The following is a 23,829-nucleotide window of genomic DNA, read 5'->3' as shown; positions in this document are numbered from 1 at the left end:
CTTCCCCTAGGAGCCATGAATGATGCCTCCTCTCGAGCTTTGTATTGCTCGACAGTAGCTTGCAACCTTTTAATGTATTGGAGCATTTGCTCATTGTTCATATTGTTGAGATCTGCTTCGTTGAGCATAAAGAGTGTGTTTTGTCCGCTGCGAGGAGCAAAAAAAATGATAGTGTCCTCATTGATAACAACATTAGCAGCAGCTCATGAATTGCCGGCCATTTCGAGAGAGGGAAAAGAAAGATTTCTTTTTAAGAGAAAGGGGATAAGAGACCAATTTTAATCTAATGAACATAGAATTCAATGGATCTCCCGGCAGCGGAACTAAATGATGTGGCTGAAACAGAGTTGTGCTGTAATTGGTCAATCTGCTGGAAAGAGAACGTGAGGTGGTTGGCGCCTATAGCAGCCACTCCGACGCTCAAGTCAGTAAACTGAAAAAAGGACAAATGTAAGGAATTACTTGTAACTCAAGAGTAGTTGTGTAAGAATGCATACTTTGGTCTCTACAATCATTAGTTTTTATACTGTAAAAAGATGGAGTTAATTTAAGAATCTCCTGAAAATCCAGTTGATATCGACTAATCGATTAGGAATCCCATGATTATGGGATCTACTAGATTGTATAGGTTAACGGTAACTTTATGTGAAGACTCAACCTATTCAGGAGATAATGAGTCTTGATAAAGAGTCGAATGCTACATTGTCTGGGTGAAAATTCAGTTGATACCTACTAATTGATTGGGAATCCCGTGATTATAGGTATAAATGGGGATTTACTATATTGTATCTGCTAATGGTAATTTTATGTGAAAACTCAACCTATTCAGAAGAGAATGAGATTTGATGAAGAGTCGAGTGTTACATTGTCTAGATTTTTCTTTCCACAGGTGAAACTGCATATCTATTTATCAGACTCTTACTATGTAATCTTATCTATTTATAATTGATAAACTATATAATTTTTTTTTCATTTGCCTCAAAATTATTTCTACATCTCTATATATTTAATAAAGAAAAATCTAATAATTTTAATATTAATTTAATGATATAAAAGCAATTAAATTTTTAATAAAACAATATAATAAATTAACAGAAATTAAATATTTTTTTTTACTTTTAATAATGTATATTAATTAACTATATTTTGTTAAATTATATAAAGATTTTGGAACAGAGAAAAGTATACAATTACTTAAATAAATTTACAAAGTAACTAAAACTTTGACAAATAATTATTATTTAATTTAAAATTATTAAATTTATTTATATGCAAATTATTTACATCAATGGCACTCAGTTTCGGAATATTCATGCAAATTATTCTTGTATCATTAGGAACTTGCATAAAATGGAGGCATATCCTTAAGATGGAGAAATATTCGTAATTAACATTATGACCCACTTTTCATTTGGATTAGTACACACATGGCAATTTATTAATGATTTATGCATTTAATTAATTTTCATTTTTTTTCTAATTTGAAATAAAAAAAAATCATAATAAAAAATTAATTCAATTGATTTTTTCATTAATTTTTTAATTTAGAACTGAATGAATTTAGTTTTTTTAGTTTAAAGTTTTAATTTATAATAAACTGAAATTATATGCAATCTTATAACAATTTATTTAAATTATTTTATTATAAAATAAATCCTTCTAAATTATATAGGTGGCCCCATTTAGAATTCCCTGAAAATTAATTTCGGTTTGATTTTCAATTTAAATTGTTATTTTTTATTTAAGGTTTAAATATATTTTTTAATAGAAACTTTGATTCAATTAACTAAACATAGACTAATTAATTTTAGAAAAATAGATTTCTCTATTTTAAAAAATATATTAAAATATTTTAGACGTTTTTTAAGTATAATCTACTATTTTTAGCAGTTGAATATTTTTTATTTAATTTTTATAATTTTAAAAAATTTATTAATTAATTTCTTAAATTTTTAAAAAATATATTAATTAATCCTTCCATATTAGGAATATTTAAATTTTTTTTAGAATATTTAATTTTTTTATAATATTTAACTGTTAAAATTATTTAATAAAATAATTAATTAATAAACTGATATTTTAATATATTTAAAAAAATTAATTAGTAGATTTCATCAAGAACTAAATAGTTAATTTCTGATTTGATATGATATTAGCTTCAATTTAAACTAATCCTATTTAAATAGTTTTAATTCTAAACAAACCTGCAACCAGATCCAACCCACTACCTCCCAGGATTAGGATTCCTCTTTTGCTCAAAACTTTTCTGATTAATTAATTAGTCATAGTAATTAGTACTTGAGATGTTTAATTAAGAAAAATAATTAACTAAATAATAACAATAACATGTAATCTAATCTAAAAATGGAATATTTTGTGCATATCCTTAGTTATCAGCCCTAACAAATATTTGTTAGGGTGACGTGGAGTACAGCTATCACTAATTAGACTTACTCAACTGCCAGTAACATTCTGCCACCTAAGCAAAAGAAGACAGCCTTTCATGTTCGCGGCGCCTCGTTCGTCCGTTTAAGACACGTTGGTCCCATGTAACGACTCAAAATCTAACTATAAATTTGATCTAATTCAGCACATTAGAATGTCACACCTTCAAATTAAGACCTAAAGAGAAAGGGGGAAAAAGAAAAAAAGGAAGCTCAAGCCATGGCCGGAAAAACTTGGATCACTTGCTGGGATTCAGACAGGAGTGCTGGATATTCCGATGAGTCCACGAGCATCGCCGACGATGTTTTCGGCTTCTTGGAAGAGCAAGAAGAGTCCCCTAATAGTTCTCGTGACTCTATTGATTACGTTGAGGAAGATGAGGATGAGATTTCTTGTAGTGTTGATGAAAACAGAAAATTCTGGGAAACACAAAACCAACTTCTTCAGGTATTATTCGTAGATAAATTTATTGTTAAAAACTATAATTCTTGTAATGTTAGTTTCCAAGTTGATTTCTTTCAATGTTTTTTCAGGCAACATTGTATAGGACTAGATCCCTCGAAACAAGAATCCGTCAAGCTACAAAAGCTGCAGTAAAGGAAATTAAGCTTACAGGTCTGCAATGCACATGTCAGAAGGCGGTGGCTGGAGAGTGCCGGAATTGCTTGCAGAGGGAGATCTCATTACAGCTTCAAGCAGAAGGTTTTGATTGTGCCATCTGCAAGTCTAAATGGAAGAGCTCGGAGAAAATTCCATCAGGTAGATATATAGCTAGCAAAAAAATTGCAGCTGCAAAAATATAATATTGCGCCATGGAAGCTAATATTTTTCCTTGAACAGGAGAACACACTTACATGGAAGTGGTGGATAAATTGAGATCAAAGGAAGGAGAAGTTAGAGTAATAATAGAATTGAATTTTCAAGCAGAATTCAAGATGGCAAAAGCAAGTGAAGAATATAATCAATTAATCAACCGGCTGCCGGAAATATTTGTGGGAAAAGAAGAGAGACTAAAAGCTTTGATCAAGATACTATGCTCAGCTGGAAAACAATGCATGAAGGAGAAGAAGTTGCACTTAGGTCCTTGGAGGAAGCACAAGTATATGCAATCCAAGTGGTTTGGTACTCGTGAGAGAACCACAATTCTTACTCCATTGCCGGCCGGATTTTCTGACCGGCTGGCTAAGCCTAAGGCCTCCATGTTAACTTATGATTTGTTAGAGAGTTTGCCCGTCTTGCACCTTACTGCTGTAAAAGTTTTGTGATGAACCAATGGAATTTAAGTTAAATTTAATGGCAGTTAAATGAAAAAAAAAAAAAAAAAAAGATACATATCCTTTGCAAATGTGCGAGAAAAAAAAAAACACGGTTTAGATAGTGGTATTTTAATAACAATTGTGAAATTGTTGCATCACTACTATTAAAATATAATAATTTGATAATAATTTAAAATTATTATAAATAAAATTTATTTTTTAAGTAATAATATATTTTATAAAAAATTTATTTTATATTTAATAAAATTATAATTTTAATCATATTATTTATTCATTGTAAAACAAATGAATAATCATTATTTTATATTAAAAAAAGTAATATTGTAATTATTAAACTATTGCTATTGATGTATTCTTACTGTCAAAATATATAGAATAATAATTTACGGACGTGGCTTTACTTCTGGTTTTGTAATAGTGAAATTATAGTGAATAATGTATAAGAAATTCATAATTTTGATAATTGCTGGGAAATTCACTTGAAAATTGATTATGGTTAATCTTTATTATGCTTCTATTTTTCAAAAAAATAATTAATTAGGATTCCGGCATCGCTTGCACGTGCCAATTTTAGCAATTTCCAGATGCCGACATTTTGTGCTGTTGATCCCACAAGAAATTGGCAGGAACCTCAACGAGCCTTGTACATGAATGATGAGACTTTGGTCTGCTCGTTAAATAATAAAACGTACATAGCTTGCAATGGAAATGGAATGACTCCAGATGGAAGTCTATTTCCTGGAGCCCAAATTTCTGTGGTGGATAGTGCATACCCATCAAAAGACCTATGAATCAATGATCATAAATTTTTTTTAAAAAAAAAACAAAAATAACTGCCACCATACTTTAATCGGATTGAAATTAAATTAATACAATAATTTTTTTTACGAAAAATCTTATATTAAATTAGAATATTTTAGATTGATTCGGACTATGGGGAGAGAATTTTCTATCCACACTTCTATTGTCTCCGGTTAAAACCCTTGTTTTTACTACTTTAGTTGTAGCTGTAGGGGCTAGAGGAGAGTCATTTACATGCCTAAATCATGGTTTTATCCTTTTCCATCCAAGCCGAGTGTAAATATTTTTTACTTTTCGTTTTCCAGCGAGTTTTTGTTGCAAATCATGAGCTTGGTGGGAGGGTTTTCTTTTTCAATTGAAGACCTGTGGATTTTGACTTCATTTTCGTCTTCACGCACCTCAATCGGTCTAAGTCTAAAAATTGACGACTAAAGAGTTTCTCAATTTTAGTTTGACCTATGTCTTCTTGGGGTTCCCAAGCCGCTTCATCTCCTTCCACAATTGACCCCTAGAGGCTCTTATTCAAAAGCCAAGGCTCTGCTTAGAATGCCCTTCGCAGCAACGATGACGATTTGGCTCGATCAGATTTTCTCTAGTGCTTGGCTCATATTGAATCTGGCTGAAGGGAAATAGTATCGATTGGTACTCTCCTGTATGTTTACTAGCCAAATTTAGCTCCACGAGTGAACCTTTTAAAATAATTAGAACAATGAACTTGTTAGCCCCGTCCAAGTTTTTTGTATAAATATTTAATGTAAAAGATTTACTTTTATATAAGACCCTGAAATAAAAGAAAACATGACATACATCACGTAACCCTTGTGAATTATCATCATTTTGAGTCCAAATGAAAAATGTTACACTTTCACATATTTACCAAGATGCAAGAAAATCATCTCTGCAAGGAAAAAAAGGGTTCCTCATCTTTAATGGCTTACTTGGAGGGGCCAATCTTCGCGATCAGTTACAGATCCTTAAAGCAAGGCATCCTTTTTCTCATCTACTGGACTTGCTGATGCAAAATAAACAGAGATGCCCATGTCAAATACCCCATTTCTCCCCCTACCTTGTCCACCGATGTAGCTCTAACGAAGGTTAAATAATGTTCTACAGAAAAATGCTGCAGCTTAAAAAATGTTCCCCACATGATCTTCTCCGCCTTCCCAAAATGCTTGATGGATCTCTAAGGGATTGAATCACCAAAAATCTCCACAAGAACAATTTCCATCTTCAAAACAATGGAACCTATTTGAATCCCTCACAATTATCTTTCTACTAGCAATCTTTGAAATAAACTTAATTGCTGTGTGGCAGTCTACACAAGTTCTTAAATTCTTAAAAACTTTAATAGGTGTTCCTTGTGGAGTAGATATAATTCCAAAAGCCACTGCAAGCTTCTCACTGTGGTAAGAGAGATTTACCTCTTTCTGTTCCTCCTCCACATCATGCAGCACAAAATTCGTGTCAGGAACAAACCCTTCTTCCTTCATCCTTTTAGAAAGCTTCCCCAGAAACTGATGTATTTCCTTGGATCTTGGATGGGAAGTATCTCCCACTATGAAGACATGTGCCTTTCTTTTAATTTCAATCCAGCTCAAACCTGGTTTCTTTACCACTCCTCGGTCATCCATCGTTTTTCTGATCTTTGCTACTTCACTCCACATACCGGCAGTTGCATAGATGTTAGCCATTGTAACATAAGTAGCAGGATTCTCAGGCTCTATCTCAAATAATGCTTCTGCTGCCCTTTCTGCCAATTTAAGGTTTCTGTGAATTCTACAACCACCTAACAAAGATGCCCACAGAAACTTATCAGGCTTTATGGTCATTTTATTGATAATATTTTCAGCTTCTTCAAATCGACCAGATCGGGCCAATAAATCAATTATACAAGCATAATGATCAGCAGTATGATTTAAGCCATGTTCCTTATTTATAGAGTGAAAATACTGAAGCCCTTCATCAACTAATCCAGCATGAGTACATGCGGAAAGAACACCAACAAAAGTTATGTGATCAGGCTGTGTCCCTGACTTTAGTAGCAACTCAAAGTAATGAAGGGCCTCATTGGGATGGCCATTCTGAGCATAACCGGCAATTAAGGAAGTCCATGAAACCAAATCTGGCCTGGGCATCCCTCTAAACACCCTTTCTGCATTTACCATATTTCCACACTTAGAATACATGTGAACAAGAGCACTGCCTGCAAAAGAGAATGGGTCAAAACCAATTCTAATCATGTGTCCATGTACCTGCTTACCAACCTCCTCTTCACTAAGATCAGCACATGCATTTAAAACCCCAGCAAATGTAAATTCATTCGGCCTAATCCCTGACCTCAACAAATCAGCGAATAAATCAAACCCCTCTTCTCTTTTTCCGCCCTCAAAGTACTTATCAATCATTGCTGTCCAAGTAACAACATCTCTATTGACCATCTTGTCAAAAATGTGCCTTGCTTCCTCTATGCTCCCACATTTACCATACATATCAGACAAAGCGCTCCAAACCACCTCATCTGAATCCAACCCAGTTCTCATGATATGACAATGAATCTCTTTCCCAATTCTCAAACAAGGAACCGCTGCTGCTGCAGCAAGAGCACTAGAAATAGTAAACTTATTTGATTTTGAATTATCACATCTCTTCATCATTCTACACAATTCTAAAGCCTCATTTGGCTTATCATGCCTCACATACCCAGAAATCATGGCTGTCCAAGAAAAATTGTCCCTTTCAGGCATTTTATCAAACATCTTTCTCGCCTCCTCAAGGAATCCCATTTTAGCGTACCCAGAAATCAGAACATTCCACGAGCACAAGTCCCTTTCAATCATTTCATCGAACAGCTTCTGGGCATTCGATAAACTATCACATTTAGCATACATTTCCAGAAGCCGATTTGATATAACAAGACCTGGTACAAACCCAGATAGCTTAATGTGCTCATGTACCTTTTTCCCCACTTCAAGAACACGGTTTTGGATGCTAGACTGTATAAGAGTCGAGTAAATAGAAGCAGAAGGTTTGTCCAATTGACTGAGCACTTGTATCGCTTCCTTGAAGCGCTTTTGTTGGCACAAAATGTCAATGGCATCTTTGTATCTTCCATCCTTGCATAAACGATTTAGGAGGCCTTCTTCCGTGTTTAATCTGAAGAAGGTTTTTTGGGTAAGAGGCTTATGAGAATGGGTTTGAGAAGAATAAGGAGATGCAATGAGTTTATTTAGGTTTAGTAGATAGAGAGATCGAGATGATTTGAAGTTCAGAAATTGCATTGTTTTTTTTTTTTTTTTTTTGGGGGGGGTGGGGAACAGAGCCACCACGGAAAAGAATACGTTATACTACTGCTTAAGTTATAAACAATGAGAGGAACTTGAACAATTTGCAAACAAGCACTAGCCTATGTTTTACGGGTTCAACATCTGAAACTTCACACAGTTGCCAGAGCTCATGAAGAATCCATATAATAAAAATATCATATAAAATTAAATTACACAATAAATAAATAGTTTTAAAAAAATTACGTATTGAAATTGCAATTTTAAAAATAAAAAATAAAAATTTTAGATTGAAAAAATAAAAAAATTGGAAGAACAATAAAATAAATAATTAAAATTAAATCAACTAAATAATATTGAAAATGAATAAAAAATTATTTAATAAAAAATTAAAAATTTAATTTTATAAAATAAAAAATATTTTAATTAAATAATTTTAGAATAAAAATTAATTAATAAATTTTTAAATATATAAAAATTTAATGATAATTTTTTCTGTTATATATAAAACTACTTCAATATCTTTATATAATTTGGAATTTTTCGACCGCCATGCCCCTTCATTCACCGTGACTCTGTCCCTACTCCTTTAACCACTAAAGTTATCTTTTTTTCCTGGATTTGAGTACTTCAGTTCGTTATCAACATCTTTCACTGGTTTGCAATTTTGAATCATCAAATTCACTTGGTACATGGGGTGAGCATGATTTCATCGGATAAAAATTCGAATTAAATTAAATAAATTTAATTTAATTTAATTTAATTTGATTCGTATTAAATTTATTTTTTATAAAGATAAAATAAATAAAATTAAAATAAAGCAATTAATTTTTTTTATCATAAAAGTAAAGAAGATTTCATTTATAAACCGGATAATAAAAGGTAGACTAAAACCTAAATTTTATACAATTAAGCTTAAAAGACGTTTCTCTAAAATTTATAGAAGAAGAAAATAAACAAATCCAATTCAATTCTGAAAACCCAACAATAAGATTTGGATTTGAATGGAAAATTGATGGAGTACAAAGAATGGGAACTTGCAATTTTTGTTACCCAGAGAATGTCGACACCCTTAGACGTCACCCACAGCTACTTGGCGAACCTCCTACTACGAAAGCCAACTAAAGCTAAAAAGGAAAAAAGGAAAAAAGAAAGAAAAATAAAAGCACATTGAAGTGCATAGAGATCTTGTAACAAACTTTTAGGGTAGAGATTGAAACTTTGCCAGAAAATGATGAATGAGATAGAGAAGATGAAACATTGACAACCACAGCAACAACCACCAAGAATAAAATACAAACTACCTTCATTGCAACCTTAATATCCAGCTAAGAAATTAATTTTAGTTTCTTTCTCATTGGTTTTTTTAGGGAGAGAAGTACTCCTTCTCCCTTTCTTCTATTTCTATAGCGAGTTCACTTCTCTCTGCTGCCAGTTTTATATGGTCATTGTTTATCTCTCTGGGTGGAGGACGGTCGTCTCCTTTCCTTGCCCAGAGTGTGGATTTATTCCCTCTCCTCCTCTGGACGAGGTTGTGTGAATAATAACATTTTGGTTTAGTTTCTAGAGATTTGCTCTTAAAGATGAGGAAAATTGTGATATGCAGTTGTTTTTCATTTGCCTTTTCTTTGGTTGTGTTATTTGCAGAGACTGTTTTCTCCTTACTCCGTGTTTTCCTGTGTTCTCAAACTAAAAAGAGATGTTGGTGGTGGTTCATGTAGTCGGTTTTTCGAAAGCATGTTTGTCGCAGAAAAACACACTTTTCCCTTCTCTTGGCGACGATCTGAGCGAAGACAGCTTCCCTCAATGCATTTGCGAGTTCCTTGATGTGGCGAAGAATGTATTTCAACTCTATAAGTTCCATTTGATCTTCTGATTTTCTGATTTGGCAGTGCATGTCCCATTTGGAAGATTCTAATCTTTTCTTCCTCCTTTGTTCTTAAGTGAGTGTTTTGTGAAGCTTCTGGTTGTCAAATTCTCATTAAAAATAAGAGAAAAGACTTTAAAAAGTCAATTTTATTCTCATTATACTCTCAATTAAACTCTAGCCTTAAAGACATATCTAAAACGGCTGCAATAACAGCCTCCTTCTTTCTTACTTTTGGCCATAATGCTCCCACCAAAGGCATTCTTCTTCTTTTTCTCTTCCTTTCTTCACCATAGATTCCCCACTGAAGCCTCCAACTTTCTTGTTCTTCTTCTCCTTTTTCTTTCTTTCAACCAGATATTATCTCTACCCATTTCGATCAATCGTCTCCCACCCTAACTCTTTTATCTATCACTTCTCAGTCCCCATTTAAAATGGTCAATACTCCTTGGCTCCTCCTGTTCTTTTTCTACTTATCGATGAATTGAGTCTCCAATCCCATCAATCATCACACGATTATCAAATTACAAAGATTTGTGAGTATATGCTGCTATATTGCTCTCTCTCAAGTTTCTATCAGCCATTTCTGCTCATTTGATACTTTTACCACTGATGTATGCTGTAGATTTATTGTTAATGTAAAATCATTAATTTTCAAAATTCTTTCTATATTGTATATTTGTAGATTTGTAAAATGCAATTATTTGAATATAAATTTATTCGCTTAATCTATTAATTAGTTCCGTGATAAATTGCAGATTCATATTAATTAAATTTTTAAATTTAATGTTTTTCGAGTTGAGTGATGATTTAGGTAAAATTGTTTTGGATTAAAGGATTGATTTTTGTTGGATTTGGATAAATTTTAGTTGTTCAATTTTTTTTTTATTTAGTTTGGAATTAAACACATAACTATATTATTGAAAGATGATTTGAATTTTAAAGATTTTTTTTTATTAGTTATTATTAATTATCGTGATTTATCTCATAAAAATTATAAGAGAGAGTCATTTGTATAAGAGAAAATAATAAAAAAAGATAATTTGATATTTTATAATGTTTTAATAATAAAAATAAATAAAATTAAATGAAATAATTTATTTATTAATAAAAATAAAGGATAGAGAAATTATAATTTATAAAGATTAATGTGATATTAATAGATTAAATTATAAATTGTTTGCAAAAAATTCCAGCTAAAAATCTCGAAGAAAGTGTGCACTGCGTTGGAAAAGGCACGCTCTCAGGCAATCCATCACGCCTTCCAAGACAATAATTCCATGAGTTGCCTCTGACGACTTATTGTGGAATCTAGAGATAACAGAAACACGTTGATCCGAGGAGCCAAAGCGAATATCTTCCACATTTCAAAAAATTTATTAAGATATTTATATACAAAATTTATTAAGATATATTTTTTTAAATAAAATAATAAAAAATAAATTATTGTATTAATATAAATTATTTTTTACAAACAACGAAAGCATTAATAAAAAAATAAATTTTAATTATTTATAAATTCTTAAATTTATTTTATCAATATTTTTTTAGATATTTAAGAAAATCAAACTCTTATATATCTTGATCGATAGCTTGTAAAGATGTAATTCATTGAAGCCAGAAAGAAGGCCAAGGACTAAAATTAGTGTTGCAGTGGAGTAGAACCTAACAACGATGGCTTTTCAAGTGTAATAGAAACCACCAAGAAATTTCATTCATGTCTGAAAAAATCTGAAGAAATTATCTTATAGTAAAATACTGAATTAAACATGTAGTAAAGCCGCAGTCTTTCAAATTAATGTTTGATTTTGGACAAATGTCATCCTAATAATTGTCTAGAAGATTATCTAATTAGCTATTTAGAGGAAATAAAAATGAATAATCAAGTCAACTGCTTCTCCCCTCATTTTCTCAATTTTCCATTGTGAACCAAGCAACAGTCACGTTCCAAAGCCTGAGTGGTCCATGGATGTCTGAAACTGGAAGAATAGATAAGGTCTTGCTCTTTGGTCCTTGCCTTGCAGTAAACGGCGTTATCACCGCGAAAGTCTTTGCCTTTGCAGTGGTCGTTCATTAAAGAAAGAACCTTCCTTGCAAATTCCTATTTTTCTCTATTGTTTTCCTCCTGAACCTCAAAAAAAATAAATAAATAAAATTATTTATCTATGCTTGTCGACAAAGGGTGGCATAAAGTAGTGCCTTTTATAAGGTTAATCCGAGAAGAAGAAGGAATTTCCCCAAGAATGAGTGAAAGATTTCCATTTTCCAAATTAACCAAAACCCATGAATCTTGTTTCCCATATTTATTTTTGTTTCACAATTAGTTCTGCAAGATTCTGAGTGAAATTGTTGTTCAAGGAGATGGCTTCACTTTTCGCTTCAGCCGCTGCAGGCGCTGGGTTGGAGTTAGTTTTTGGAAGTTTTCTGAGAGCTATTTTGGAGGTAAGGAGAAGCAACATCATGTTTGCTTCTACCCTGAAGCTCCTTGAAGAGACAATGGAGTCTATAAGACCAAGCATCATGAGAATCGAAACTTTCAACAGAGATTTAGATCGCCCAGATGAAATCAAAAGGCTACAAGATTTGATGAGAAGGGGTGAGGAATTAGTTCTCAAATGCGCAAAAATCCATCGATACAACTATGTCAAGAAGCCTCTTTATACAAAGAAACTTGTTAAGTTAGATGAATCTATTCGTAGATATATTGAGACCATTTTGCCACTGCATCAAACATCAGACGTTAAAGAGACATTATTTGAGATGAGAATCCTAAGTAGCCAGATTAGGAACTTAAGCATGGGAGGAGCATCCAGTGCTGGGGTGTCCAGTGCTGGGGTGTCCAATAAGAGTGGGTTTGTGGGTGTGTGCTCGCCTCCTGGGCTCAAGGTGGTTCCAGTTGGGTTAGAGATTCCCTTGAAGGAATTGAAAGAAAAGCTGCTCAAGGATGATAAGGCCTCACAAGTGACTGTAGTTTCTGCTCCTGGAGGATGTGGAAAGACCACATTGGTTACTGCACTTTGTCAAGATGCTGATGTTAAGGGTACCTGTTTATTCCATATTTTAGTTGATTACCCTTTTCTTAATCTCTTATTTTTAGCTGTGATTTTTTTTTTCAAAGTTTAGCTATGATTGATTCATATATAGAAATGCTTATTCATATATGGTGTTTGGGTGAACGAATTTGATTGTTATGTTTGGCTTATCATGATTAATCATGTATAGTTTAAATGCATTAGTCCTGAACCAATAAGGTTTGACTTATTGGTACTGGAGTGTCTACTGTGAATTTTCGGGTTCGAATCACAGTTGGAGCCGAATGTACCAAACAAAATACACGAGTCACTAGGATTGGAGGGGAATAAGATGATTCAGATAGAGATAGACCACCGTGCAAACTTAAATCCAAATGTTTAACCTTTTCAGCTGTAGGAGACTGTTTTGGTCCTTTTGGACACATCTGTTTCTTGTATGTCCTTAGGTTGAGTGATGGGAAAATTGCTGGGATTTCATTAGGGACTTTGATGTCGAAAATCTACACATGGATCGTAGATTTTTTTTTTATTTTTCTTTAAGACTTTGTGTTATGAATAATCTTTCTTTTTCATAATGTGAAATGCTATATTTCCAAAAAAATTTCAATGGTTGCTTTCTTATATGGTGTTATGTCTCTGGACAGAAAAATACAAGGGCAATATCTTTTTCGTTACTGTCTCGAAATCACTGAACGCGCTGGTTATTGTAGAGAGGTTATTTCAGCATATGAATTCCAGCACTGGTTTTCTAAGTGAAGAAGATGCAGTTAATCAACTGGAAAATTTGCTCAGGTCCATAGGACCAGAACCTATACTGCTGGTCCTTGATGATGTTTGGTCTGGAGCAGAATATCTAGTTGAGAAGCTCAAGTTCCCAATAATAGATTACAAGATTTTAGTAACATCGAGGTTTGAATTTCCACGCTTCGGTCCCAGTTATAAACTGAAAGCACTGAATAATGCAGATTCCCTGACTCTCTTTTGTAACCTAGCATTCCTGCAAGATGGGAACTCATACAGACCAGATCAAGAAGTTGTGAATAAGGTGCTTCTGCTTCATTAACCTGTAGTTACAGACAAGAATATTTGTTTATTTTTGTTTGTTATTTCACTATTTTTGTTCAGAACTTGTAGAAGCAAATAAATTACAGAATTAAGAAAATCTTTTAATGTTGGCAACGGAGAACAGATAGTGGAAGTCTGTAAGGGCTTCCCACTAGCCATTTCAGTGGTTGGCAAATCACTATGTGGGAAGTCTGCAGCAGAATGGAGCAAGAGGATTAAGGAATGTTCTAAAGCTTCTTCTATTCTTGCCAACTTTGAGTTTGAGCTGCTTCATTGTCTTCAAACCAGCATTGATGCCTTAAATAAAAATACTGCAGCCAAGGAGTGTTACTTGGACTTAGGTTCCTTTCCTGAAGACCAAAAAATTCCTGCCTCTACACTTATTGACATGTGGACCGAATGGCATAAGCTCGAAGAAGATGATGCCATTGCTAATCTCTATGAACTCTCTCAACGAAATCTGATTGATTTTGTTGTTACAAGGTACAATAGCATACATCCTTGATTTAAGTAATTCATCTTTGAAATTAAAAATTGTTGTGTTGTTTTTCGCATTTCTTTGATGGATTTCCTGTTCCAATTAAACTCGTTATTGTAGTTTTTTCTATCAATTAAAACTGTTAATCTTTCAACTTCTGTCTTTCGCCAGGAAATACGCCAGTGAAGATTATGGCTCTATTAATGTGCTGCAGCATGATTTACTAAGAGAGTTGGCTATCATTCAAAGCAGCTCAGGAAGCATTGAGCACAGAAAGAGGCTATTTCTGGACATAAGTGGTAATAAAATTCCTGAATGGTGGGCTGAACAAAGGCAACAATTTATCAGGGCCAACCTTTTATCTATTTCCACAGGTTGATATTCCCCATCTCTATTTCCTTAATACAACATACACAATCTCACACACATACACATGACACGAAAATATTTTAAAGATTTTCATTTTTTTCCGTGCTCTGAAACCATAAGAGACATTGCTTGCAGATACTGTGTTCTCATCAAATTGGTGCAGCATCGAAGCACCCGAAGCTGAGGTTTTAGTTCTAAATTTTCAGACAAAGAATTACACCTTACCCTGGTTCATGGGAGGGATGAATAAGCTGAAGGTTCTAGTCGTTGCAAATTATGGTTTCTTTCCTGCTGAATTGAGCAATTTCCAGCTTGTTGGTTCTTTATCCAATCTGAAAAGAATCAGATTGGAAAAGGTTTCACTTCCATCCTTTTTCTCGGCCTCTGTGCAATTGGAGAAGCTAGAAAAGATATCTTTGGTTATGTGTAGTATCGGTCAAGCTTTCAGCCACTCTACCATTTTTATGCCTAACATAGTGGAAATCAATATTGACTACTGCAATGATTTGAAGGAATTGCCTGATGGATTCTGTGAACTTGTCCGGCTGAAAAAGCTCAGTATCACCAATTGTCACGAACTCTCTGCACTGCCAGAAGACTTGGAGAATTTGGAGAATTTGGAGGTGCTAAGGCTTAACTCCTGCATTGAACTGTTAGAGTTGCCAGACACAATCTGGAGGCTTCGTAATTTGAGGATTCTCGACATATCTGCATGTTTAAGTATAACAAAATTGCCAGACCAGATTGGCGAGTTGAGTAGTTTAAGAAAGCTGTACATGATTGACTGCTCAAGTTGTGAGTTGCCATGGTCAGTTGTGAACCTTGTCCACCTAAACGAAGTTGTAGCTGATGAAGAAACAGCCAACGCATGGGAAGAATTTAAGCCTTTCCTCCCAAATCTGGCAATAAAGGTGCATAAAGATATAAACTTGAACTGGCTTCGCTTGTAAATGTACCTCTTGCTCTGTGATTAGACCAGAAATAAACTTCAAATCTTCTCTACACTAAGAACATGTACAATTTTGTTAATTATTAGCAGCAACAGCATAAAGTGCCCTGGAAAGAGAAGAGTTGGAAGAATGTTATGTCTTGGATCAATTGTCCAATTCATTTTCTTGCAAGAAAGATTTTACTTCAGAGGCTAAAGGGCATCTTTGCTGATAATTTCTTAACTTTTGATAAATCCTCAAAATAGAACTGTAATATACTCTAAGATTTAGTTATTAGCTTGGACACCATCATTTATATTATGCCATTTCATTGAACTGATAGACACGAGGATTTTCCGTCCTCTGCTCCATCAACTGAGCTATCCAGATCATTTTCGATGCTTCTTTTTTCTCATTTTACTATGATCCACACACACAAAAAGGGATAGAAGGTGCATATTGAGAACATGATTCCTAAGCTGTATCTTCCTAAAGTCCTTTGGCTCACAGGACGCTCAAAGGGATATGCTCCAGCCAGCATCGTGACCACACATCTGAAATCTGGTATTTGGAAGTGTTTCGCACACTGAGGCTGTGGTTTGGGTTCTAGACCCTCGACTGTTATTCATGATGAGGGCGGACGAGAAAGAAGAGAATCAAGGCCGGACGAACCATCCAGTGGTTTATCTCGCTAGATACCCATCTCCTCGAACTGACTTAATTCATTCGAGAGAGTACCCCATCACTTATCAAACGACTGGAATCCAAAGGGATTAGATTTGTAAGAACAGGGGCCAGAAAACCATGTTGCCTTTGCATAGGGACATCAAAACAGGGCATGTCTGAAACATTCGACAGGAATCTGGTATTTCATCTGGAGTTGCTAATACTTGAATCCTGCATTAATTGTTAGAGTTGCCAGAGGGAGCTTCATAATCTGAGAATTCTCGACATATCAGAATATTTAGGCGTAACAAAATTGCCAGTCAGTGAGTTGAATAGTTTAAGAAAGTTCTACATGATTGACTGCTCGACTTTTGAATTACCATGGTAAGTTGTGAAGATTATGAGCCTTTCAACTTGAACTGGCTTCGATAATCATTGTTTTCTGATGATGTTAATTCACCACTAATGATCATGCACCCCTTATTTTGTAATTAGATCAGAAATAAACTTCAAATCTTTTCTCCACTAAAAACATGTATGATTTTGTTAAATATTAGCAGTAGAGCAGCAGCAAAAGCCCTGGAAAGAGGAAGGGTTGGGAAGAATGCTCTGTCTTGGATCAATTATCCAATTCATTTTCTTGCAAAGGATCATACCTCAAGAGCACTGTGTATCTTGGTGATAATGTATTAATTATTGAGAACTCTCAAAGTTAGAGAACTGTGTACAAGTCTGGTTCTAACTTAATACAACTATAGTACTTGGTCATGCCTCGGATATTTTAAAGATGCATCTCTGCTTGATTGTTATAACAAAATTCGACAAGTTTTTAGATATAGCATTCTTTTCTGCTCCATTCAACTTGGCTACAGATAAGGCCTCAGAAACAAAGATATGAATAAAATATGGATGAAGTTAGAAAGAGTGGGTATTCACTGATATGAGATTCCAAGAAAGAATTTAAGAAGATTGGAAAGAAACAAGTTTTGATAGTCAAAGTGTACGATTTCTTGCCTGCTGAAATAAGAAATTTCCCATCTTTTGTACCATATCCAATTTGAAGAAAATCGGATTGGAGCAGGTTTCAGTTCCTTCCTTTGGCTTCACATCTATATACTATACAGTTCAAGAATCTGAAAACATAACATCGGCGCCATGCAAAATTGGTCAAGCTTTTAGCAGTACATCTGCCATCTAAGTTGTCAAACTTGGTGGAAATGAATATCACTGGTGCAACGATCTTATAAGAGTTGCCTGTTGGGCTGTATCAATGAATCCAACTGAAGAAACTCAGCATCACACCGATTGTCACAAGTTGGCTGCACTTCCTGATGAAATAGGCAAGTTGGTCAAATCAGAGACTGTAAGACTGAGCTGTTGGATCAAACTGGCAGAGTCAGCATATCAAAATGGTAAGCATCCGCAAGTTACAACTCTGGACATATCAGGGTCCAAAAATTCAGTAAGATTGCCAGAACAGACTACTGATCTGCATTTGTCTAAGAGAGATTTGATGGGATGCTAAATAAAATTGAGCTGCCCATGTCAATCTCAGATCTACAGCATATACAGCAAGTGCTGCGTTATGAAGAAATAGGCACCTTATGGGAGCCAATTGCTGAAATTGGAGATTTGTGGCTTTTTATAATGGCATTGATGTGCATTATTTCACAACAGGATGCGGTTTTCTTGCCCTAAAAGAGATGAGAGCTTGCACTTACACATAGAGGAAGAGAACTAAGCCATCCGAGTTGAACTAGCTGCCAAATATATTAGAACTTACAAGCAGCTGTTACATGAATATCATATAAAGCATATGTTATACCAGAACAGTACAGAAGACAAAATGCACAGGACCAACGCAAAAATGATAATAGTCGTTCAATGGGATGGCTAAGGGTGCATATCCCCCGAGTTTGAGGATCTGTACCACTTACCAACCCTTTTGAAGGAGTAAGATGAAATCCCTCCACACAGAAACGAATAGAGGATACATATTCTGAACATGACAGACCCAAAGCATACGTTGAACTTTTCCTATTCCTAAGCTGTTTTTTTTCTATTCTAACCTACCACATTCTACAATGCGTTCTTTTTTTTTTTTCTTGGCTAAATTTTGATATGTCCACATGCCTGAAGAACCACCACCTCTTGTAAAGATATGAAAAAGTTATAATGCATAAACTATCTCCCCACTGCTATCCACATCAAGCTCTGATTCAGAATCAAAGTCGAGCATGTCATCATCCATGTCGAGGTTGTCTGTCATAAAGCGATTAAGGCCATGAGCCCCAGCTGCTGGTATGGTGGCTTCGGAAATTATTTGCATGATGGTATCAATGCTCTGCATGGGCTGATCAGGCTCTTCAAACTGGTTGCCCATTGTATTTTCATCCATTAGGTCCATTGGAAGATTCTTCAAAAACCACTCGTGGTTCTTTATTTGAGGAATGTTGATCCTCTGTTGCATACAAAAATACATAAAAGCAGGAGCTTTAACAAATAGCAGAACTAGTTGTATACTATAATTATGCCAACATGAAAAACAATAGAAAGCATCTCACAAGATTCTAGTTCCTCTTTTGAGGCAAGTTTCCAAGAATAATAAAGCCAACTCAAGTAAAGGTTTATTAATATCAATTATATAAAACATTTTTCATCAAGGTTCACATATAACAATTCCATTTAATTTCAAGTAATTACAGTTTTTGCTTCTAATCTATTCATCAAAGTGCACAGAGGTCAAAGAAATTTATGATATTGTTACTTAGCAGTAAAAGTCGTGATTTTTACTGCATACATGCTCTGTTTGGACCGACCCAGGGAGGGATTAATCCCCCAACCCAAAGCATTGGGGAATGGGGATACCCTTACTGCCATACCAACAAAAGACCAAAAAGACAGCATTTTTGGGATCATCCTTCTCAAGTTGTTCTCTAACTGACGTATTGAATTTATATATATATAATAGCAAATTTAAGTTTAGCAACAAAAGAAAATTACTCACAGCTGCAGGATCAAAAACAAAAATTCGAGAAATCAGATCATGGCACTCTGGAGATATCTGAACAATGTCTGGGACAGAGTACTGGACATTAAGAATTCTCTGCAAGGAACCAACAAGAACACTGTCTTGCATAAATAAGGGTAACTAGCATAAGATGTTACGTGATATTAACCAGAGATAAACCTGTATTGTCTTCCTGATTTCCTTTGGCTCATCAGGATCCTCAAAGGGATATGCTCCAACCAGCATCACATATAAGGTTACCCCACATGACCACACGTCTGCAATCTGGTATTGCAGTACAACATTAAAATAGCTTCTCGTTTTCATATTAAACAACAAAATTCTGAATAACATTTATCATTGTGTGGGCAAGTCTGCATGTGATCCAAAATTACATATTGCTTAGACTAAGAAGACAGACAAGAAACCAATGCAGTTTCACAAGTAGATATATATACATACATATAAATATATATATATATATATATATATATATACACACACACACACACACAAATATAATGCTTAACACAGCAAAATCTATCAACATCTTTGATAACAGTTGGAAAGAAACAAGCATAAAATAAGAAAGAATCATCAGATTCTAAAATACAGAAGGATTCCTGTTGGCTGCCACACTTGCAAGAACTGTGAAGGCATAATTAAATATGCCAACCCAAATGGTCTACCGATTGAAACCTTTAATTGCCCATAAATGCATTCAAGCATGCGCACACACATTAGGGTGTACATGCCATCTCTAATTCCTAGAAGACAAAAAGATCTTTTGCTCTAAAGTTACTATGAACAGGCAAACTGGTAATATAAGTTTTGCACCAATTCTCCATGATTGATGTATAAATGTGCATTTTGGCTTTTGTAATGCACATGTGGACGTGCATACAAGCAAAAAGAAGAGAGAACAAGAGAAGAATAGTACTATTGCATGAATTTGATAAATAAACTTCCAGCTTAGAACAATTATGGCCTGTTAACAGGCAGCATAAACTCTTAAGTGGCAGTGAAAGCATAGCCTTAAACCCATTTGCATTGACATTATCAAGGAAAGCATCACCAAGAGTTCGCCCTCCATGGAGAAGATCATGAGATTTCACATAAGGGGTGTATAAGACTAGTAACAAGTGAAGTGGAGTCAGAGTTCCTCCATGAAGCCAAACATGACATATTGACAAAAAAGGCATCTCAGGAGTGTACAGTTCAGTAAGTATCTAAGTAGGACTAATACTAAGCAACGGCCTACAATTGGCATAGCCACACAGGTTAAATCGTCTTGGACCAGCACCACATCTACATGGGCAGATGATAAATGTGAAAGCTTTCCAGGTTCTTCCACAGGAGATGTCCTATTCCAAAATAAAATAGGTTGCAAGTGATGCCTAGAGCAAGTTGATTGCCTCCATGGTGTTGACCATGGGCATTTAAAGCTTCAAACTACATTTTGAATCTATGATAAAACAGTAGGTTTAGGAAAATCTGTTCAAATCAGAAACACCAAGTACCAAGGAGAATGCATCATAAAAAAGTTTTAGATGCTGTTTCAGCCACAATGCTCAAATGATGACACCAAAACCATAAGCTATATGAAAAATGATAGACGAATTACATTTTATTTGAAAAAAAAAAACACCACGTAATAGATGTAGACCTCAGGCTCATTGTATTCCCAATTTTCCACTTGATTGTCCATCACTTCAAGAACAAACAAAGAAAAATAATATGTTTGCAGAAAACTTCAAATACATTGGTTCAGCCAATCAATTTAATAGAAATAGAAAATGATTTTAAAAGTGGTAAAAAGAATCCATATTGATTGAGGTGGTCATATATCTTATTAATTGAATTCAAAGTAAATAAAAAGATGCTACCTTGCCATCGTATTCTTGCCTCAACAACACTTCTGGTGCAATATATGCAGGAGTACCTACTGTTGACTTTGGCTGCGAATGAAGCACTGAAGACTGGAAAAACACCCATAGATGCAATAAAAATAAAAATAATTAAAAGAAAAAAAAAACTACTATTACTATTAGTGGTCCTAAATACTCATAAAAAGAAGGAAGACAATTAGCAAGTTGCTGAAGTTCGGAATTCATTATGAAAGAAAAGAGAATAAAAATGTATGCTTGCAAGAATTTTCAATTCACAATTTCACATGAGAAAAGCAAAATGTGAAGGGAATTAATTTTTCTAATTTTGTAAACACATTTTTTGGCTTTTCAGTAATATTTTAGTTGTCTAACCAATGATTCTCTAACCAATGATTGCTTGTTGCTTGTCAGTTATTGCTTTTTGCTTTGAAAACAGCAAAAACCCAAAAAGGTAACTCTAGTAAGCAGTTAACTAAATGGTGCCTAAATAAGAAATAGTCATGTGACATCCTCCATAGAATCGATGAAGTACCAATTGTCCCCTTCCAATTCCAACACTATAAATCATCTTGCCCATAAGATTTTAGAACTTGAAGTTATCTCAATCATTTCAGCATTTCATTGTGATATAAAGCATCTCAACGAAAAACCAGAATTCTTGAATCGTCCTATATCAATAGTGCATTTTCATTATTCAAAATGGCATAGATCTCAGACTTGATATTGTGCACCAGAAACCTTGAGGTCCAATGGCCCACAGATGTTGTAACATAATAACAATGAGAATAGGAGGGGGCTAGTGAAAGAAGAGGAAGTGTAGATAATAAGTAATTACCTTGGAGTACCCAAAATCACAAATCTTCAAACGAGGAGCCTCACTTCCATCCAGTAAAGTGTTCTCCAACTTCAAATCACGGTGACATACTTGCTTCATCAAGAAAGACAATATTCAAAGGCCAAATGAATCAGGCAAAAATTTAGTTTTCACCTCAAAACAACATCTAAATATTTAAGGGGATAAAATAAAGTTAGTTTGAGTACCATAGCATGGCAATAGCTAACCCCTGATATGAGTTGTTGAAAAAAGAATCGAGCCTGAACAAGGAAACAATGTCAACAAACCGTACAAAAAGTGCAAATATGATAGGAAAGGACAATTACTATATTGGAAAGTAACCTCATCCTCACTGAAACGTCCAGCATTGCATATTTTCTCAAAAAGCTCTCCTCCAGATGCATATTCCATCACAATGGCCAGATGGGTAGGAGTTAAAATGACCTGGAATAAGATTTTCACAGTAACGTTTTATCAAATTACAGAAACACATCTAAATGATATGATCTTGTGAGGAAACAAAAAGTATTAAATAAATAAATAACTAACCTCTTTAAACCTCACGATGTTGGGATGCCTAAGTGACCTGTGATTAATAATTTCTCTTTGAACATTTTCATCAATCTGCAAAAAAGTACCACAGTGAACTGCTACAAGCATTTGAGAGTTACCTTAAAGAACCAACTTAATTCTGCTCCCGCCATAAGCAAACAGCATAAAAACATCAATCTAATCTTAAATCATCATCCATACTAATAAAAGAAAAGGATCAAAATTATAAAGCACCAAACAAGAAGAAAAGAAAATTCTGAGTGTATAGTCTCGTTACTCAGCAAACACTAGAAAGCTATAAACTGGCTGTAAGATTTTGTCTTCTCCTACCGACATGAACTAATATGGAATTTTAAGCCGTCCAACTTGACTTTCTTCGGATCAAGTTCAAAAAATAAATAAATAAATAAATAAAAAGGGGAAAGGAGAGAGAGAGAGAGAGAGAGAGAGAGAGAGAGCAGTAAGCACAAAATACCATAAACTCTCACAATTGAAGACCTAAATTATCACAACTAAATCCATAAAGGAACAAACAATAAATTCAAATAAATAAATTTGGCAGACCACAAAATACAATAAAAACCAATTAATGATTTCCCATAGACAACAATAATAAAACAATAATAAATAATACTAACAAGAAGAGGAAGAAGAAGAAGAAAATAATCATTATCGCGTAATCTATGAAATCAGGAAACCAACCTTATCACCTCTCTCGATATACTTCACAGCAACAAGCTCCTTGGTAACCTTATCTCTCATCAACCTCGCAACACCGAAGTTCCCTGACCCGATATCCCGGACCAAATCGTACCGGTCACTATCGTGCATGATCGGCATATCCATACCAGGTCCCACGGTTATCGTCGACCGATCCATTATCCACGTTCTGGATTTGCCCCTCTACCAAAATCACTGATCACATTAGATAACTTCAAAAACGACGACGTTTGTCCGGCTCAGCCACAAATCAAGTCAGAAAGCAACAAGAAACAAAGGCACGACTTGCAGATCAGTGACTCGATTTCCTTGAACTCGACGAGCTTAAGAGGCGGCTAAAGCTAGTTTTTGGAGGGAGATTTTCCGATCGGCGACGACTTGATATCTCTGTCTCCGACCACCGTAACAATGAGAGAGAGAGAGAGAGAGAGAGAGAGAGAGGACTTGTTTGGTCTTCAGGGAAGGAAATGGTGAAGCGAAGGAGATATTTACTAGAGAGAAGGTAAATAAGACAAAAACAGTGGTGTTAGTTGCAGTAGTGTGGATGACGAAAAACGACGGCGTTTTCCTCTGGTCTTTTCTGCTTAGTTGGCAATGATGTTCCATTCTCTGT

The 23,829-nt window shown here is 34.6% G+C and overlaps 4 protein-coding genes across 4 annotated transcripts; 2 read left to right on the top strand and 2 right to left on the bottom strand.

Moving 5' to 3' along the window:
* Positions 1-2,623: 2,623 nt before the first annotated feature.
* On the top strand, positions 2,624-3,771 carry LOC110629382. The gene is made up of 3 exons (XM_021776321.2): positions 2,624-2,892; positions 2,979-3,204; positions 3,286-3,771. The coding sequence occupies exons 1-3, from the start codon at positions 2,665-2,667 to the stop codon at positions 3,708-3,710; spliced, it is 879 nt and encodes a 292-aa protein (XP_021632013.1). The 5' UTR covers positions 2,624-2,664; the 3' UTR covers positions 3,711-3,771.
* A 1,539-nt stretch (positions 3,772-5,310) lies between these two features.
* Positions 5,311-7,989, bottom strand: LOC110629380 (pentatricopeptide repeat-containing protein At4g37170). Its single transcript, XM_021776318.1, has one exon. It carries the CDS (start codon positions 7,799-7,801, stop codon positions 5,720-5,722), a length of 2,082 nt encoding a protein of 693 aa, XP_021632010.1. The 5' UTR covers positions 7,802-7,989; the 3' UTR covers positions 5,311-5,719.
* A 3,651-nt stretch (positions 7,990-11,640) lies between these two features.
* Positions 11,641-15,886, top strand: LOC110629379 (probable disease resistance protein At5g66900). Its single transcript, XM_021776317.2, has 5 exons — positions 11,641-12,711; positions 13,348-13,748; positions 13,893-14,251; positions 14,418-14,620; positions 14,751-15,886. Exons 1-5 carry the CDS (start codon positions 12,033-12,035, stop codon positions 15,563-15,565), a joined length of 2,457 nt encoding a protein of 818 aa, XP_021632009.1. The 5' UTR covers positions 11,641-12,032; the 3' UTR covers positions 15,566-15,886.
* Positions 15,887-17,955: 2,069 nt separating this feature from the next.
* Positions 17,956-23,695, bottom strand: LOC110629381 (serine/threonine-protein kinase SRK2I). Its single transcript, XM_021776319.2, has 9 exons — positions 23,199-23,695; positions 22,494-22,568; positions 22,287-22,388; positions 22,151-22,204; positions 21,945-22,037; positions 21,107-21,199; positions 19,401-19,505; positions 19,218-19,316; positions 17,956-18,671 (listed from the first exon to the last, which is right to left on the bottom strand). Exons 1-9 carry the CDS (start codon positions 23,373-23,375, stop codon positions 18,381-18,383), a joined length of 1,089 nt encoding a protein of 362 aa, XP_021632011.1. The 5' UTR covers positions 23,376-23,695; the 3' UTR covers positions 17,956-18,380.
* Positions 23,696-23,829: the final 134 nt, after the last annotated feature.

The sequence above is a fragment of the Manihot esculenta genome, chromosome 13, assembly GCF_001659605.2.
Source record: "Manihot esculenta cultivar AM560-2 chromosome 13, M.esculenta_v8, whole genome shotgun sequence".
Taxonomy (NCBI): Eukaryota; Viridiplantae; Streptophyta; class Magnoliopsida; order Malpighiales; family Euphorbiaceae; genus Manihot; species Manihot esculenta.
Note: the sequence above shows the minus strand (reverse complement) of the source record. Positions and strands in the feature narration are given on the sequence as shown.